The 18,841-nt window shown below is 43.7% G+C and overlaps 1 protein-coding gene and 1 long non-coding RNA gene across 3 annotated transcripts in view; one reads left to right on the top strand and one right to left on the bottom strand.

The window, feature by feature from the left end:
• The window catches only part of LOC118351490 (uncharacterized), a 16,075-nt gene extending 6,150 nt beyond the window's left edge, over positions 1–9,925 (bottom strand). Inside the window, exons 1-2 of one of the 2 annotated variants that reach the window (XR_004806978.2) lie at positions 9,840–9,925; positions 3,974–4,103 (exon numbers count right to left, since the gene is read on the bottom strand). This is a non-coding gene — a long non-coding RNA (uncharacterized LOC118351490). Of the gene's footprint in view, positions 1–3,973; positions 4,104–7,426; positions 7,547–9,839 lie in introns of those variants that run through there. The other variant, XR_007404200.1, reaches the window with a different exon arrangement.
• Positions 9,750–18,660, top strand: ZNF304 (zinc finger protein 304). Its single transcript, XM_025423707.3, has 3 exons — positions 9,750–10,378; positions 12,953–13,079; positions 14,795–18,660. Exons 1-3 carry the CDS (start codon positions 10,346–10,348, stop codon positions 16,615–16,617), a joined length of 1,983 nt encoding a protein of 660 aa, XP_025279492.1. The 5' UTR covers positions 9,750–10,345; the 3' UTR covers positions 16,618–18,660.
• Positions 18,661–18,841: the final 181 nt, after the last annotated feature.

Below are 18,841 nucleotides of genomic sequence, written 5' to 3'. Positions count from 1 at the left end.
GGGTATCAGACTAACTGAGAGGCCTCCCAGAGGTGGTGAATTCTGACTTGGGACGAGCTGAGGGCACAGATATCCCAGTGGGGACATTGTTCTAGAGTGCCTGAGTGGCATTCAGAGATCCCCTTAGAGGTGACTGGGCTGTGGCAGAGCAAGGGACCTGGTTCTAGTTTGGGCAGTTGGTCAGGGGCACCTGGAAGCAGATGCAGGCAGAGCACACTCAGACACGCCACGGAACATACACACTTTGGGAGCCAACTCTACTACACCATCACACACAGAACTACCAAAACTGTATTGGTGGATGTGCACATCCAGAGGGAGAGGGGAGCACACAAGTTGGGGAGGGGCAGACAGAGAAGCAGACTCCCCACTGAGCAGGGAGCCTGATGCAGGGCTCTATCCCAGGACCCTAGGATCATGATCTGAGCCAAAGGCAGAGATTTAACCGACTGAACCACCCAAGTGCCACTCCCTTATGATTTTCTTAATAGCATTTTCTTTTCTCTAGCTTACTTTATTGTAAAGATACAGGAGGTAACATACAAAATATGTGTTAATCAACTGTTTAGGCTCTCAGTAAGACTTCTGGTCAATAGTAGACTATTACTAAGTTTTGAGAGAGTCAGCAGTTATATATGGATTTTCAACTTTCAGTCAGCACACCTAACCCCCGTGTTGCTCAAGGGTATGAATCCTTAGGATTATAGATTTATAAGTGACATTATCAATAATAACCAAGAACCTAAAACTAGTCACACGGCTATCCATGGGAACGTGCCTAAATAAATTATATGGTCATAAAATGGAAAAAAACACAGCAATGAAAACTACTGCTTCATGCAACAGTGTGGATGAATCTCCCAGAAAAAGACAGTGAGTGACAGTGATACAAGTCAGAGACCAAGTAGTACATGCTATAACCTTGTAGAAAGGTTAAAAAACAGGTGAACCTAATATATGGTGAGAAAGGACAATAATGGTCATCTTTGCAGGGCTGTTGGAAATGTCCTGTGACTTTGTATGGGTGGGGCTTATATGCGTGTTGACAGGCAAATAAATACCTATCAAGCCATATACCTAAGATTTGTCCATTTTATCTTATTGAAATTACACATATAGAAAAAAAGATAAATATCAATGTACAACACACAGCATATAAAAGAGCATAGCAAGATTAGAATGTTTTATGAACCTCACAGATTACCAATACCATTTTATACTTTAGAGGAATTCTCTATCTAGAAATTTTGCTTTACTAACTCTTTTTTTAAAGATTTTATTTATTTATTCATGAGGGACACCCAGAAAGAGGCAGACGGAGAAGCAGATTCCCTGCAGGGAGCCTGATGTGGGACTTGATCCCAGGATCCCAGGATCATGACCTGAGTCAAAAGCAGATGCTCAACCACTAAGCCACCCAGGTGCCCCAACTCTCTTATAAATTCATAGTTTGACACCTTACATATGTACTACTAATTATAAGTACATTTTATGCTTGATTTTGAAATCTATATGAATGCAATCAGTATGCTTTCCTCTACTGTGGATTTTTTTTTAAAGATTTTATTTATTCAAGAAGGACAGAGAGAGAGAGAGAGAGGCGGAGACACAGGCAGAGGGAGAAGCAGGCTCCATGCAGGGAGCCTGACGTGGGACTCAATCCTGGGTCTCCAGGATCAGGCCCTGGACTGAAGGCAGCGCTAAACAGCTGAGCCATCCGGGCTGCCCTCTACTGTGGATTTTTTTAAAGCATTTGTGAAATGAATGTATCATTTGTTAATTATCATCCTTTATTTGTAATATATGTGTTTTATTTTTTAAAACATTATTTATTATTTTTTTTAAATTTTATTTATTCATGAGAGACGTAGAGAGAAAGAACAGAGACATGGGTAGAGAGAGAAGCAGGCTCCATGCAGAGAGCCAGTGTGGGACTCAATCTCGGGATCCCAGGATCACGCCACGGGCCAAAGGCAGACACTCAACTGCTGAGCCACCCAAACGTCTCAATATATGTGTTTTAAACTATTAATGCACCTATAGAATTTCATTAAACACATCTCTAAATAATATATAGGGATTTCATTATTTGGCAAAAAAAATAATTTCTGAGATGGCTGATATAAAAATGCTTGATATATTCATGAACTGGTATCTTTAGCCTTGTTATTCTGAAACCGTTGCTTTATATAATTTGAGTTACTATTACAAATTACATACATATTTTATTATACCTTCTTGGTGATGCTTTCTCCCTTCAAATTATTTTTTCCTGATACACATACATGTTTCACATATGATATTTTTAAATAATTATAACAGGTATGTTTTTCAAGACCTGTTTTATACATTTCTGTGTGTTATATTTTAGATGTGTCCCTATGTCCATGCTATGGTTGGACATTTTTAATCAATAAAAATTACTGGGGTGCCTGGGTGACTCAGTCAGTTGAGCAGCTGACTCCTGATTTTGGCTGAGGTCGTGGTCTTGGGGTCATGAGATCAAGCCCCATTTTGGGCTCCGTGCTCCAAGCAGAGTCTGCTTGAGATTCTCTCCCTCTCCCTCTGCACCGCCCCCCAAATAAATAAATAAAGCTTTCAAAGAATATAAAAAATTACTGACTTCAGTTCTAAGCATTTATTCCATACTCATCTCATGAGATGGTTGATACATATTTGGGTTTAAATACATTCTCTGTAGATATTTGTGCTTTTCTTTGCCTCACTTATTCTGTACATTTCCTTTTAAAAACTTTGTTATTTCTTTACATTTCAATTTTTCCTTCAAATTTGTAAGGTGTACACACTGATTCTGTTTATTAGCACTTAAGCTGAAAATGATAACATACTTCTTTAACACAATAGAATATAGGTACTATCTTTGCTTTCTTGAAAAATATGAGATTTAAAATTAATTTGCCACTCTCAGTTTACATGGTATTGAGCATATACATGGTAATTCCTTCATTCTGTCTCCAAAAAGGAAATATTAATGTTTTACACAGATAATGAATGGTTGTATTAATCGATAAACACACCACTCTCACAAATCCTCATACCTCCTACCATCACAGACCATTCACTTGGGATCACTTTCCTTCAACTTTAAATAGAATCTTTATAAAGATTTTATTTATTTATTTATTTGAGAGAGAGAGAGAAGATGGGGGGCAGAAGCAGAGGGAGAGAACCTTCAAGCAGAATCCTCACTGAGCAAGGAGCCTGGTTCTGGGACTCAATCTCAGGATCCTGAGATCAGAACCTGAGCCAAAATAAAGAGTCAGCTGCTCAACTGACTGAGTCACCCAGGAAGCCCCTTTTTAAAATTTATTTTATTTTTTCCAGGAGCCCCTTAAATAGAATCTTTAAAGCGTCATTTCTGTCTGTTATTTTTTTCCATTAAATTCCTCATCTTTGGTCTCACATAGTCTTGTTTTACATTGTATAAAAAAAATTCAAAGATGCATTCATTGTATATAGAAAACTGGTTGTGGTTATTTCTTCCACAGTTTCAATATGTCCTTTTACTGTGTTCTGGACAGATAACTATAATGGGTGTGAGTGAAGACATGTGTATATAATGGAGAAACAGTATTTGGACCTGAGTTGCCTAAGACTTCACCCAGTGACCCTAACTTTGAGATGCAGTCAGTGAATGGATGATGTTTTGGTTGTCGTATCAGCAAGGGTGTAAAAGGGTAGAATGTAGATGATGAATGATAAAATGGGTATTGGTGATCAAATTGATGGATTGTATGTCTAGGTGTTCACCAATACTATTATTTTGGACACCCAAGAGGACAGGCATATCCTCACTTTCCTTACACTTAATTTGGGACCATGTAAATAAATTTTGGCCAATGGAATATGGGCAAGAGTGATTGTAAAAAGGTTTCTTTGTTTTATCTTTTCATTTGTGCTCCTTACTGGAGTTCCCTCCTTGGGCCTCAGTGATTCCAGTTTTCATAGTTACCCAGGATTATTGCTTCCTTGGGAGCTGCAGATCCAGATGATGGGAAGATGGTGTCTTGATAAGGAAGAGAACCAGATATGGTGGCCTTCAGCTGCTGGATATCAGTCTTCATCTCACACAAATGCAGCTCCTAAACAAAATCACAGTCTTCATGGTCTCTGCCATTATTGCAAAAGCCAGGAGATTAGGTAAAAGGTTCTTATAAAATTAAGTGCTCCAGGCACCTTCAGCCTCCTAGCCAACCCTTCCAATGTTCTAATTCCCAGCAGTGGGCTCAGAGGAGCCACGGAGGTCTCTTCCCAATTTTCCCTCTAATCAGTTTGGAGAAATCACTCTCCAGGTTGGAAATGAATCTCTCTGTGTCTTACTGACACTAGAGCTTCACTCATGGTGCTCAACCCCATTGTTATAAAGGAGCCCCTGCGCTGGCATACTAAAACAGTTCAGAGAGTGGGGGTCTCTAATAAACCTCAGTAGGTTTCTGTCTCTGAACCTATTCCCTTTTGTCTATTCCCTTTGAGAGATACACTTTTCTCCCTAGTTCCTCCATCCCTCTTCATTTATGCGGCTGAGATTTTTTAGAAAAGATATCATGCTGGAATTTCCTTCTCCCCAAAGGGAAAAATAATTCTAGAATTTGACAGTAGCCAACCAGGTAATCAAAATAGCCAACCAGGCTAATTAAATGACCCTTTGACATCTTTTATTTGCTCCATCTCTACTAGCATTTTAGTCTGGGGACACCGATCATTTATACCTATTGGATCAGCTATCATCCTCCTTCTGGGCAAAATATTCAACTGATATTGGCAGAATCCACAGTGTACTTCCCATCAGAATTCAAAGAAGTCCCTCAAAACCTCCCCCCCGGGTTAATCAATATCATATAAAGAAGCTCTTTGAGGCATAACAGATGATCATAAGGGTTACGGCTTCATTATCTCCCTACACTGGTCCCTGTAACACCTGTTTTACCTGTGAGAAAACTCAGTGGCTGGGGATGGAGGTTTTTCGAGGACCTCTGAGCAACATTTGGCACTTTGTTGTTCCTAACCCATATACACTATTGACGTCCAATCCCACTGAAAGCAAATTTTTCACTGTAATTGACCTTTGTAGTACAGATTTAGTATTCCAGTTGCTAAGGATAGCCTTTTGCCTTCACTTGGGAAGAATGGCAATCCACCTGGACAGCAATATTCCAGGGTTTCACAGAGTCCTTCTTACATTCCACAAATCTTAAAAGCTGATTTGGGTGATATAAAGTTTTCTGCAGGCTCTACTTTGTTACAATACACATAGATGATTTTTTTCTTTGCTTTCCTTCTTAAGCCTCTTCAGAGCCTCCAACTGTAAAAACTTTTGGCCTTATAGGAACATAAAGTCTCCAAAGAAAAATTGCAATGTGCTCAAACTCAGGTTTAATACCTAGGGCACCTGATCTCAGAATCACGACTACATTTGGATTCAGGTAGGCTTCATGGCATCCTGAAATTCCCTAAACCTGAAATGAAGTGCCAATTAAAAGGTTTTCTTGGACTAGCTGGCTGCTACCAAATTTGGATTCCAAACTTCTTTCTTATGGCTCAACTTTTTAAAAATGCCAAACCTAACCCTATTATTTGGAAAGGTCAGAGTGACATAGCTCTTGGGACTTTAAAGAAAAGTCTTTGGGGGACAACCTTATTATCAACTTGTCTTTTCCCTCTTTGTATGTGTGAGGGAAGGTAATGCCCTTAGAGTGCTCACCCAAAAACTTGAGGACCATCATCACTCCATAGTGTATTATAGCCAACATTTAGACCCTGTGGCTAGGGCATATCCCCCTTCCCTCAAAGCCATTCCATCCATCACCCTTTTAGTTAAGGCCACTGCAAAAATAGTCATGGGGTCCCCCTTAACCATCCTGTATCCCACGCAGAAGCAGCCCTCCCAAGTTCTCTTCATATGCAACACCTTTCAGCCAGTCACCTTACCTCCTATGAAATCCTCCTGTTAACTCCCTCTCATGTAACTCTTTCTTGTTGTAATAGCCTTAATCCTGCCATCCTTCTCCCCTCCTTCATGGATGAAACCCCTCACACTGCTTAACTTCAACAGATCACCTCTTTTGACTCCTCATAACAATTTACAGGAATCTCTTCTAACTGCCACAGACGTTTTGTAGCTTACAAATGATTCATATTTAAAGGATGAAAATAGTAAATATCATGCTGGGTATGCCACTGCAATTTGTTTTGAAGTCAATGAGGCAGCACCTTTACCTTTGGCCACTTTATATCAACAGGCCGGCTGCTCTGGCTGTTATTAAGCTTCCTGGGCATTCCACATTTGACTTCCTGGAGGCAAAAGGAATCCACCTCACTCATACTTCTGCCAAATGGTGCTCTCAAGGAGACTCAATAGCCAAACCTCTGTCCAGTCCAAAGGGATGTTCTCCCAGATGATAATTTGGAAAAACTGACCAGAGACACCCAACAATTGGCTCCAAAAAAGGAAAAAATATTGGAATACTAATAATTACTGATTTGATAAAAAGAGAGAATTATTATTTGGACAAAATGACAGTACAGCCCTACCAGAAATTCTAAAATTCCCACTATTTGCTAATGTACAACCGTTCATCTACTGACAAAAATGATTGTTTTGATGAACCAATATTGGTGAGAAAATATTAATAAAGCCACAAAAAATAACAATTCACTTGTCCTGCTTGTCCAAAGGGAAAGGAAACCTGAGCAAATCACTCCCAGACACTTTGAGCTGCCCAATAAACCATTCAAGGTTTGGCAAATGAATTTGTTATTTATTTATTTATTTATTTATTTTATTATTTTTTTGGCAAATGAATTTCATACAGCTTTCCCTGTCTCGTGGATATAAATATATTTTAGTGATGGTTTATATATTTTCTCCACTGTACCAAAATTTCCCCTTGTAGACAGGCCACTTCTTCTGTGGCTCTCTTAGAAAAGATTATCCCTACCTGAGAAACACCTCTCAAACATCAGAGTGGTTGAGTAACCCATTTTACCAGTCAGGTGTTTCAACAGTTTTGTTCTGTTTGGATGATTTATAATCAATGTGCGTACCATCCTCAGTCCTCAGGGTCAGTTGAACACATTAATGGCACTGTTAAGAATCTATTGGTAAAATGTGTAATGATTCTCTATGTACCTTGACCAAAAATATTGCCATTGATCCTTCTAAATCTCAGATTCCTCCCACGTAGACTCTCCCTCTTTGAGATAGCATAGGACATCTTGGCCCCTGTTTCCTTTGACCCACAGATATAATTAAATATTATAAGGCCCAATTGCTTCTATTAAAAATTCCATGCTTCAGTAGAGCAACATTTTCACAATGCACTCCTGGGAGATGGAGACCCTAAGCATCACACTTTGCAACCTGAAGATTTCATCTACTGGAAAGGATTCCTCCAGAAAGACTCACCAGGAAGGCCCCACAACACTTGTGCTGCCAAACTCCAGAGAATAGACTCCTTTTAAATTCATGTAACACATCTAAAGAAAGCACCAAACTCTGACTGGACCTGCCATCTGCTGGGTGACCTGAAAGTAAAGATTTCCTGGGATTGAAGCAGATGACATATGACAAGACTTGTTTCCTAAGATGTTTGGACAAGGTATATTAAAAAGTTCAAGATTTACAGCCCTTCCTTCCTTCCTTCCTTCCTTCCTTCCTTCCTTCCTTCCTTCCTTCCTTCCTTCCTTCCTTCCTTCCTTCTTTTAATCTGGACTATTAACTGACTCTGGATTCTCAGCCAAATTCATGGTTTCTGAATTTAAAACTTTAAGACTGTATTGCTGATAATGCATTTGGTTCCAAACAGTTCTTTTGAGATAACAATACTGTTTAAAAACGTTTTGAAGTTTTTGATGGACTGTTTTACAAAAAGTCCATCAGCTGTTGCATTATGTTTATACCTGCACTCTCTTCCCAAATGCACTTGGTTAATTCTTTCAGTATGTTCTTGCACTATTCTGCTTTCATGGCCTTTTAAAGCAGGGACTTCCAGGAGGTATACATAACTCCAGGATGGGCTCCATAGGGAGAAATTTTCTTCCTCAAGTCAGAATTAGTGCGGATAAATATTTTTTGGTTGGCTATTTTCAGACCTAGAGTCCTCCAACGTGAGACATGATATCCAGGAAAGGTCCTTCCTGACATCAAGGGACAAAAGGCCACTGAATTAAGAAAAACTGACTCTTGATTAGCGATGTTTTCAGGGAAAGATCTTGGTCAAAAGGGGGAAATGTGAAAATTAGTAAAAGAAAATGTCACTATAATAGAATTGGGAAGCCAGAAGGGGGAGCTCTCACGCAGTACCACTGGAAGTCAAGAATCGCCAATTACAGAGGTCAAGAGAAGAATCTTCAACAGGGAAGAATCATCAATTACAAGCCTGGACAGGAAAAGATGTACATTTCATCTCCTACAATAAATCGACCACCCCAGCAACTTAACCAAAGAGAAATCATCATCACCCTGAACTCTTGCTTTTCTCCAATGGACTTCCATTCAAAACAATACTTCCCAAGCTGCTCTTTCTTCTCCACAGAACAATTGTTTTCCTTTGTTAAACTAGTCTATGGTTTTTGTCATAGCTTACCTGTCCTGAATTGCAATTCTCTGCTATTCTAGAATAAATCCATTTTTGCTAGCAAAACAACTGATTTGGTTGACCTGATAAGGTCAACGATATGAAACCATATTAAGTCCACACCCACTTAAGGCTAAGATCAATTAGTCTTGATAGTCCTATGTTTTGAATCATATGGGCTGTAAGGATGTGTCCCTTGGACAATAGACCTACCTGTGCTTTATGAAACCTTCTTGTATAGGATGTGTTTTTTTTTTAATTAATTGCACCTAATGGTATGCACATGTGTTTAATGCAAAAATTCTAACCCTCATGATGCTACTTGCTGAGTCACAATGGTTATATGTTGTGTTTTAACAAATATCATTAGTGATTCGGCAAAGAGAGGTCCCTGACATCCTCCTACAGCAGTACATGTGAGAAACTGGTGATGATGATGAATAGTAACAATAACAGCTTGTAAGTATTTAGCACTAGGCTCTGTGTTAAGCATTTATCATTTCATTTCCCATGAAGTAGGTTGTACTGTTTTCCCATTTTAGTTATTAAATTTTGGGGGAAGGAAGACGGTCATGACTTTTCAAGAGAGTTCCAGTTCTCAAGCTTAAGCTAGGGCCCCGCCCACAGGTTTTATCTGTCAGGAGGTGTAGGTTGGGCCAGAGAGTTTACAGGTGATGATGATACTGTCAGGTCAGGGGCTTAAATTTGGGAATCAAGGAATTAGAGGAATATATAACAATACCACACAAAGGCCCCACCAAGGAGGCATATTCACCATTCAATTTAAATCTCAGTCCCCTGGGCACCTGGGTTGCCCAGTGGTTAAGCATCTGCCTTCCGCTCAAGTCCTTATTCAGGGTTCTGGGATTGAGTCCCGCATCATGCTCCCCATAGGGAGCCTGCTTCTCCCTCTGCCTATGTCTCTGCCTCTGTGTGTCTTTCATAAATAAATAAAATCTTACAAACACAAAAAAACAACATAGTCCTCAAAGCTGAGAGATGAAGTAGCTCCCCCAGGATTAAAGACTGGATCACGTGCTGGAGACCACTGAGGATGGGCTTTGTCCCAGGTGACCAAAGAAATATGGGTGTATCAGTGTAAGAGGAGATTTGGCACTACTGGACCATATTTCTCCCATGTTTCTCCTCCCCGCAGCCTCCGCCGGAGCCACTTTGCTGTTCTCAAGAAAACCCGGAAAGATGCCTACTGCCTAGTTCGATACAGGGCACCAACTACATTACCCAGAAATCTGTGCCCACTGCCTTGGCGTCGTGCCAATGACAGCCCGGAACAAGGCGTCTCCCGCTGCCTTGGCGGCAGAGGCGGGGCTTCCGGCGTCGCCATCGTGACGTATTTTGCGTGTGCCGAGGCACTCCGCGCCGGCGGCAGAGCCTCGGGGACTGGGGTGGTACGCTTCCAATGCGGCTCTCTGGAACCGGGCAGGGAAGGACGCTAAAACACGCGCTTTTGCTGGCCTCCATGAGCCCTGTCGTGGCACGGGCGACCTTGCGCGGAGGTGTCCTCCGGAGCAACGCTCCTCCCGAGGTCTTAGCAACCCCGCGGCGTCCTCGTCCGTCCCCGGCCGCCGCGCCCTGAGCCTGGGCTCGCTTTCACGCGGGGGAGACGGGCTCGGAGCGCGCCGGTCGGCCGAGGTCTCCCCGCCTCCCGGAGGTTTGGTTCCCGCTGAGCCCGCAGGACCCGCCGGGTTTGCCCGCTTTTCACGACCTGGTTCTGCTTACAGGATCCCATGGCTGTCCCGGCGCTGATGTACCGGGCTCAGGTGAGCAGAGGGTCCCTCAGGCCCTCGCCGACCCCGATAGAGGGGGTGGCGTGTCCAAGGACCCTCCTCACTTTGCCTTTAACGTTCCCTTCTCCTGAATATAAGGGCAGCGGAGGGCGGTCACTCCCGAAGCATCTGCGGTGAGGTTCCGGGTTCCAGCATCCTTGGGATGAGGTGTGCAAGGGTTTCCGAGATGCAGGAGCCAGCTAGTAGACATACTTGGAGGTGGGAATGAATTCGTGTTCCAGGAGCAGTAGGTGCCTGTTACATCACCTGGTGAGAACAGAGAGCAGGTGGTCAGGGGTCAGGCCTGGAATGGCAGCCTGAAGAGCTGGGCTTGTGTTCTGATGGTTGTGGGAGTCGTGGAAGGTTTGAAACAAAGAAGGGAGATGATCTGACTTAGGTGTTAACAGACTCCGTGGGGCTGCAGAGTGGAAAGATTGGGGGGCATGGCGGTGGGTAGGGAGACCAGAATGGAATTTACCTCAGTAAACCAGGTGAGTGTTGATGGTAGGTGGACCAGAGTGGTGGCAGTGGGGGTCAGGATAGTGTATGAGCTCAGTATCTGCTTTTAAAATAGGGCCCACTTGGGACGCCTGGGAGGCTCAGTGGTTGAGTGTCTGCTTTCGGCTCAGGGTGGGATTCTGGGATCCAGTCCCCCATCACGATCCCCGCAGGGAGTCTGCTTCTCCCTCTGCCTATGTGTCTGCCTCTCAATATCTCTCATGACTAAATAAATAAAATCTTTAAAAATAAATAAATAAAGTAGGGCCCACTGGGTTTTCTGATGAGACATAGTAATACGATATTCTGGGACTCTCTACTTGTTCCTCTATCTGCATTTTAGTCTGGGGACCGTAAGTGGGTGGTATTTCTAACCCAGCATTCTGAGTCCGGGCAAGGAGTTAATAGACTTTCCTACTTCTGGTAGCCAATAGGATAAAGATTGAAGGGTGTATTGGGCCCAGGGACAGCGTTGTGCAAATGCTGGCAGGTAAGATTGTGTTGGGAGTCCTCAAGGAACCACAGATCTTACTTGTCTGTTGGGAGCAGGGTCAGGAGTCCGGAATGTCAGGCTGAGGAGCTGGACCTCAATTTGAGGGTAGTGAAAGACATGGGAGGTTTGGAACAGAAGAGAAAGGTGACCTGACTAAGATTTAATGGATTCCCTTAAGCTGCTCTCTAGTTGAAAACAGAGCATGGACATGAGTGGGGAACCTACTGCAGTTGTCTGTGAGTGTTGATGGTAACTGGCCCAGAGAAGTGGCTGTGGAAGTGAGAGACATTGGTGGATTTTATATCTGTTTTATAAGCAGGGTGGCCAGATTTTCTGATGTGAAGGGTGAATGAGAGAAACGGATGAGTTGTGGGTGACCCTAGAGGGTTTTGTTTTGTTTTCTTTACCTGGTTGGGAAGCTGATAGAGTAATTTTCTATAATTACATTGGGGATTAGGCTTTCCTCACGTTGAGTTTTAAGAAGTCTAGAGACTCCTTAGTTGAGACATCAAGGTGGGTGCATGTTTTTAGTTCTGGGAGGGGTATTAGTTTCAGAAGTTCAAAAGGTGATGGCCAGTATGTGAAATGGGGGTAGAGCTGTGGGTTACATTTAGGAGAGAGTATCTCCAGGTCATGATGGCAATGCAGTGAAAAACAAGAAAGTTGAGGGATACCTGGGTGGCTCGATTGGTTGAGTGTCTGCCTTCTGCCCGGGTCATGATCTTGGGGTCCTGGGATTGAGCCACACGTCGGGCTCTCTGCTCGTTGGGTAGTCTGTTTCTCCCTCTCCCTCTGTAATCTCTCTTGTTCTTGCTCTCTAATAAATAAATAAAATCTTAAAAAATAATAACAAGAAAGTTGAAACTTGAGACTATGAACTGGGTCTCTTGCTTAGGCACTGGTGACAGTGGTGCCTGTCACAATGATGTATGTGCACTTTTTGGACACCATGTGTAGAGTGGAATTTTGGCGTGGGGGTGCCCTATAAGTGCATATGTTATGACCAGAAATTTGTTAGTGGTAGTGGCAGTTCCAAATGGGAAAAAGGGGTGGTTTAAAGAATAAAATACATGTTGGGGGAAGTGTGATCTAATGGTCTTAAGGTTGTATCTTCGGGGAAGCATGGTGTGAAGGACAACAGGAGAGCATTTGGTGCCCTTCATGGCCGACCCATAGATTACATAGTATCTATCTGCCCACCTACCTGGCTCTGGGCTGCGCTCAGAGAGACATGAGAAGAGAGCAGGTGCTAGTGGTGTCCTGGTGTCTCCTCTGAGCTAGGAGGCTGGAAGGAGAGGGACCAGCGGTGGCTGCGTGCATGCATAGACAGGGATTCTTGGGCAGCCTCAGTGGCCTAGCGGTTTAGTGCTGCCTTTGGCCCAGGATGTGATCCTGGGGACCCAAGATCGAGTCCCACATTGGGTTCCTTGCATGGTGCCTGCTTCTCCCTCTGCCTGTGTCTCTGCCTGCCCCCCCCTCATCTGTCATTAATAAATAAATAAATAAAATCTTTAAAAAAAAAAAAAAGACTGGGGATTCCTGTTGCCTATGGGTTCAGCTGTCCGCCATCATGACAGGACCATGTGACCTTCGAGGATGTGTTCGTGTACTTCTCCCGGGAAGAGTGGGAGCTCCTTGAGGAAGCTCAGAGACTTCTGTACCGTGATGTGATGCTGGAGAACTTTGCACTGGTGGCCTCACTGGGTAAGTCTCTGTTTTATCTATTGGTATATGGCAGATTACGCCCCAATTCAGTGGCTTAAAACAGTAAAAAAAAAAATTATTTCAATTTCAGTGTATCAGGAACCTGGTCACAGCTTACTCATGTGCTCTCATGAGGTTTTAGTCAGGGCTGTGTTCTCATCTGAAGGCCAATCTCAGGAAGAGTCCACTTACAAATGCACTTGTGTGGTTGTTTGCAAGATTTTGTTTCTTGTGGCTTGTTGAACTGTGACAAATAGTCCCTCTCTGGCTGTTGGCCAATGGCCTCCCTTGGTTCCTTGTCATGTTGCCCTTTCTGTAGTGTACCTCCTAACATGGATGCTGCTTCTCTCTGAGCAAGTGAGTGAGAGAGAATGTCCAGGATGGAATCCAGTCCTTTCCTAACCTGACCTTGAAAGTGACATCCATTATCCCATTATCCTTAGAAATGAGCCAGGCCATGCCTACAGGCAAAGGAAGAGGCTTACACAAGGGTGAGAACGCTGGGAGTCAGGTATTCCCAGGCCTTCTCAGAGGCTGCCTTCCCCAGGCCCTCCCACTCACTCCTGTGGCCCTTGGTTTGGTTATTGCCCTGTGTCCCAGAGGCCGCTCTTTTTGTCCAGCTAGCTCAGTGACTCTTCTCCCTCCCTCCTCTGGTGCCCAGAGGAGGTACTATGGGTGCCAGGACTGGGCTGTGTGCAGCATCCCCTCCCTTGCTGAGCAGTTCCAGCACTCGCTGCCCAGAGCCTTGCTGGAAATGGGCTAGGGGCTCAGGGCCTTTTCATTCTGTTCAGCAGGTTCAGCATGGCTTGTGCACTCCTTGGCCAGGTAACTGTCTAGATCCATGGCAGCTCAGTGTCCTCAGGTCTGCCCTCAGGCCTGTTCTGCTAAATCTTCCTTCAGGGTTCTGTTTTTTAACATTTCATTTTCTTCTCTGTGGGGTGGGTCTCCCTAGGCCACTCGTCTGCCCAGGGTTTTCTTTATAGCTTTATCTTCCAGATCCCATGTAGTGGCTCACTTGGAGAGGGGCAGGAAGCCTTGGGTATCTGACGGGGCAGACCTGATCCAGCCACAGTGAGAGAGGCCCAGGAGGGAGCTGGAGGATCGTCATGTTAGTGCTGGGTTCAGATCATACTTTTAGCCTACTTTGTGTTCACTAGTGTTTGCCAGGGCCTGTAATGATACTTCATTTCTACCTTTACTTCCTATTTTTGGTACTTTGTCCATTTGTCACTTCTTTTCTGTCTTCCATCCCTTGGCTGTTTCCTTCCTTCTTTGGCGTCTTTATCTCATTCATTTTTCTCTTCTCCCTCTGCAGTACTCTGCAATGCTGGCTACTTTAATGTGCAATGAGTCGTGCATATTTCCTAAAATAATCCTTGAGAACCAGCTACTTATTCACAGTCAGATTTTCCTGGGCCTGGACACATTTTTCTGTAGAGAGCTCAGCAGCCAAGGCCCTACTCAATGGAGGAGCAAGCTGGAAACTTCTCTGTGCCCTATACCATGTACCACCATTGTGCCTCCTCATCGTTTCTCCTTACTGTGACCTTAAGAGGTCCAGGACCAACAGTGGGCCTTTTCTCACCCTGATCCTGGCTCCTTTGTCCCACCAGCAAGCCAATGCCCTCATTCTTTGGGGTTTCTCACACACAAGATTGGGCTGCTGCTGTCCACCAGAGTCAACATTTACCTCACCAGCATCTTTTTGCTTTCAGATTGTTGGCGTGAAGCAGATAATGAGGAGACACCTTCTGAGCAGAGTGTTTCTGTAGGAGGGTCGCAGCTCAGGACTTCCAAGTCAGGTGCATTTATCCCAAAACCCCACCTGTGTGAGGTGTGTGACCCACTCGTAAAAGATATTTTGCACTTGGCCAAACACCAGGGATCACACCCCTTGCAGAAGCTGTACACATGTGCCCCACGTAGGAGAGGATTCTTGTTCAGTGCAAACTTTTACCAACACCAAAAGCAGTATAGTGGAGAGGATCTCTTCAGAGGGGCTGCTGGTGGGACCTCGTACGTGAAGAGCTGTGAATTCCACATGTTAGGGAGACCCTTTACTTGCAGGGAGGAAGGGATGGACTTGCTAGATAGCTCTGGCCTCTTCCATTGCCAGTCGTCTGTCAGTGGGATGATTCCATACAAAAGGACTGAGTTCATGGAGTCTTTCCCACACAGCACTAGTCTTGGCCAACCCCAGGGAGACCACGATGGACTGGTGCTTTTCAGTTGCACTGACAATGGGAACACCTTCCTGAATACCTTCACTCTCCTTGGCAATCAGGTAAGTTGTACTGAAGTAAGACCCTTTAGGTGCACACCATGTGGAAATATGTCCAATGAGAAATCAGCTCTTATTAATCACAGAAAAATTCACAGTGGAGAGACATCACATGTGTGTAAAGAGTGTGGAAAGGCCTTCATTCACCTGTCTCACTTAAAAACGCACCAGAAATTTCACACTGGAAAAAGACATTACACATGCAGCGAATGCGGAAAAGCCTTCAGCCGCAAAGACACACTTGTTCAGCACCAGAGAGTTCACACTGGAGAAAGGTCTTACGACTGCAGTGAATGTGGAAAAGCCTACAGCAGAAGTTCCCACCTTGTTCAGCACCAGAGAATTCACACTGGTGAAAGGCCTTATAAGTGCAGTGAATGTGGAAAAGCCTTCAGCCGTAAAGATACACTTGTGCAGCACCAGAGATTTCACACTGGAGAAAGGCCTTACGAGTGTAGTGAGTGTGGAAAATTCTTTAGCCAAAGCTCCCACCTTATTGAGCACTGGAGAATTCACACTGGGGCAAGGCCTTATGAATGCATTGAATGTGGAAAGTTTTTTAGCCATAACTCCAGCCTCATTAAACATCGGAGAGTCCACACAGGAGCAAGGTCTTACGTGTGCAGCAAATGTGGGAAAGCTTTCAGCTGCAAAGACACACTTGTTCAGCACCAGATAATTCACACTGGAGCAAGGCCTTATGAATGCAGTGAGTGTGGGAAAGCCTTCAGCCGTAAAGACACACTTGTGCAGCACCAGAAAATCCACACTGGAGAAAGGCCTTATGAGTGTGGTGAATGTGGAAAATTTTTTAGCCATAGCTCCAACCTCATTGTACACCAGAGGATTCACACTGGAGCGAAGCCTTATGAGTGCAGTGAATGTGGAAAATGCTTTAGCCACAATTCCAGCCTCATTCTACACCAGAGGGTTCACACCGGAGCAAGGCCTTATGTGTGCAGTGAATGTGGAAAAGCCTACATTAGTAGCTCCCACCTTGTTCAACACAAGAAAGTTCACACTGGAGCAAGACCTTATGAATGCAGTGAATGTGGGAAATTCTTCAGCCGAAATTCTAGCCTCATTCTACATCAGCGGGTTCATACTGGAGAAAAGCCTTATGTGTGCAGTGAATGTGGGAAAGCCTACAGTAGAAGTTCCCATCTTGTTCGCCACCAGAAAGTTCACACTGGAGAAAAGCCTCATGAATGCAATAGTTTTGGTGGTCCTTTAGTTACATCTCTTAAACTTGTTTAGCACCAGGAAGTTCTCACTAGAGAAAGGCCTTACAAATGTAGAAAATGTTCATCTCCTTGTTCAACCTGATAGGACTCACATCAGAGAACATCTCTGTGATTACCCTTTGTGAAAGTCATCACCCAGCAGGTGAACCTTGTACATCCATACATGTATTATGGGGAGATTCCCAATTAGTACCACATAGGTGGGAAGCTTCCATGAGGTGCATTGCACTTTCTGAACTCTCCAGGGCTTTTGACAGAGTTCTATCACTGCCCGTGCCTATGGCGGAAGCCATCTCATTGCTCCCAGCTGTCAAGGTCCCACAGTGTGTGTCAGCCACTCTAGTATGGTCAGGGAAGGCAGACTCCTGTGCTCTCTCTCCTATTCTCTGGATGGAATAATGAGTGTTCTGAGCCCAGTGAGGTCCTCACTTCCAACTCCCTTGACTGGATTCTGAGTGGACATTATCCAGCCCTGGCCAAGAGATTCTGAACTGGAGTCTGCTGGGGATTTCCAGACAAGATTTCATGAACAGTGTCAGCTGTAAACATAATAACCATGACTCATTTGTTGTCTTCTAAATCCCCAATCTTTCAAACTGCTTGCCCCATGCTGCTCTGATTTGTGCGGTGACACAGGCCTGCTCTGGCAGTATTTACTTTGTGTGTGTGTGGAGGGGTGGGGGGCTGTCTATTCACTGTGTGGAATGGATTAAGAAAAAGTTGGGTTCTTCCAAAATGAAGAGAGGAACACGTCTGCACTAACTTTATATGCCTCAGAAGGGTTAGCAGAGTGACAGAACAGATCCCAGTCTAGCTGGCCTAATTTTCTTTGTGCCCAAGGCTTGCTAGAAAAGAGTGAAGAGCTTTGTGTGCCTCATCCTGTGGCCTAGGAGGCTAGGTTTCCTGTGAGCCCCAAGTTCATTTCTGAGGAGAGCATGATTGGTGTGAGAATCTCCAGTGCTTCTGGAAACATGAATTAGGTCTCTTGTTCCTAGAGAGTGTTCCATGTTCCCTAGCACTTTTGAGGGATTTCTGTCTCTTGGATCTGCACAGAAGCCAGTCCCTGATGTCCTGATTCCCATAGGCAGGTGTCATTGCCTGGAAGGCCTTCAGGGCAAGGTGGGGCTCATAATTGGGACAGAAACACTGAGAAAATGGAGTGGGGATGAGTGTCTCTTCTGACAGAGGCATCTACAAATGTCCATGATTTTTGTGGAATGAGAATATAGAAATTCTCAGAACCTTCAGACTCTTTATCTTCTGTGGCCAAGGCCACTGGGAGTGTCTAAGGTTTATGGATTTTTCTACCTCCCTGGGCCGTTGATGTTGTAGCCATCACTACACAGGCAGGAACCTCAGGACAGATGAAAAAGAGATCCAATGATAGGGCTTCTCTGACCCAGCTAGCATTCCTAGTGACTGAAGTGGACATGGATTTCATTGCTCTGGTTTTTGCTGACATTGAGGCAGGGGTCACCCTCCTGAATTGTGGAGAGAGGGATGTGGTAAAACCAAAATAGTTGGCAGATGTGACTTTCTAAGAGGGAAGGTAAATGACTTTATGGGGAACATTTAGTTCACAAAAACTTCATTGAGATATGATTGACATGAAATAAACTGCACATATTAAAGTGTGAAATGTGTTACGTTTCAGCATGTGTATATACCTGTGAAACCATCACCACAATCAAGATAATGAACATATTCAACACAACTGAAAGATTCCTTGTGTCCTTTTATAATCCTTTTATCTCCATCTTTCTAATACCCTTTCTCACAATTCACAAAAAAGAGGAAGCATTTTCTAGAATTTTGTATAGATGGAATTATATGATACATACATTCTGGAGAGTGGGGACTCCGGCCTTTTTCACTATCCATAACTATTTTGAAATTAATTCATCTTGTTGCATGTATCAATAGGTTGTTCATTTGTATTGTTGAGTATTACTTCATTGTATGCATATACCACAATTGTTTTTTATCCATTTAGTTATTAGTAAATGTTTGGGTTGTTTCCAGCATGGGGGCTGTTAAAAAATAAAGCTACTCTGAAGATCTGTGTGCAAACTATCACTTAATAACATTTCATTATATAGATACACCACAGTTAGTCTATCTATTCCCCAACTGAAGAACATCCTGCTTGCTTCCAAGTTTGGCAGTTATGAATAAACCTGCAATATACATTTGTATGTAGGTTTTGTGTGGATATAAGTTTTTTTTTTTTTTAAGGA

Source organism: Canis lupus, chromosome 1 (genome assembly GCF_003254725.2).
Source record: "Canis lupus dingo isolate Sandy chromosome 1, ASM325472v2, whole genome shotgun sequence".
NCBI lineage: Eukaryota > Metazoa > Chordata > Mammalia > Carnivora > Canidae > Canis > Canis lupus.
Note: the sequence above shows the minus strand (reverse complement) of the source record. Positions and strands in the feature narration are given on the sequence as shown.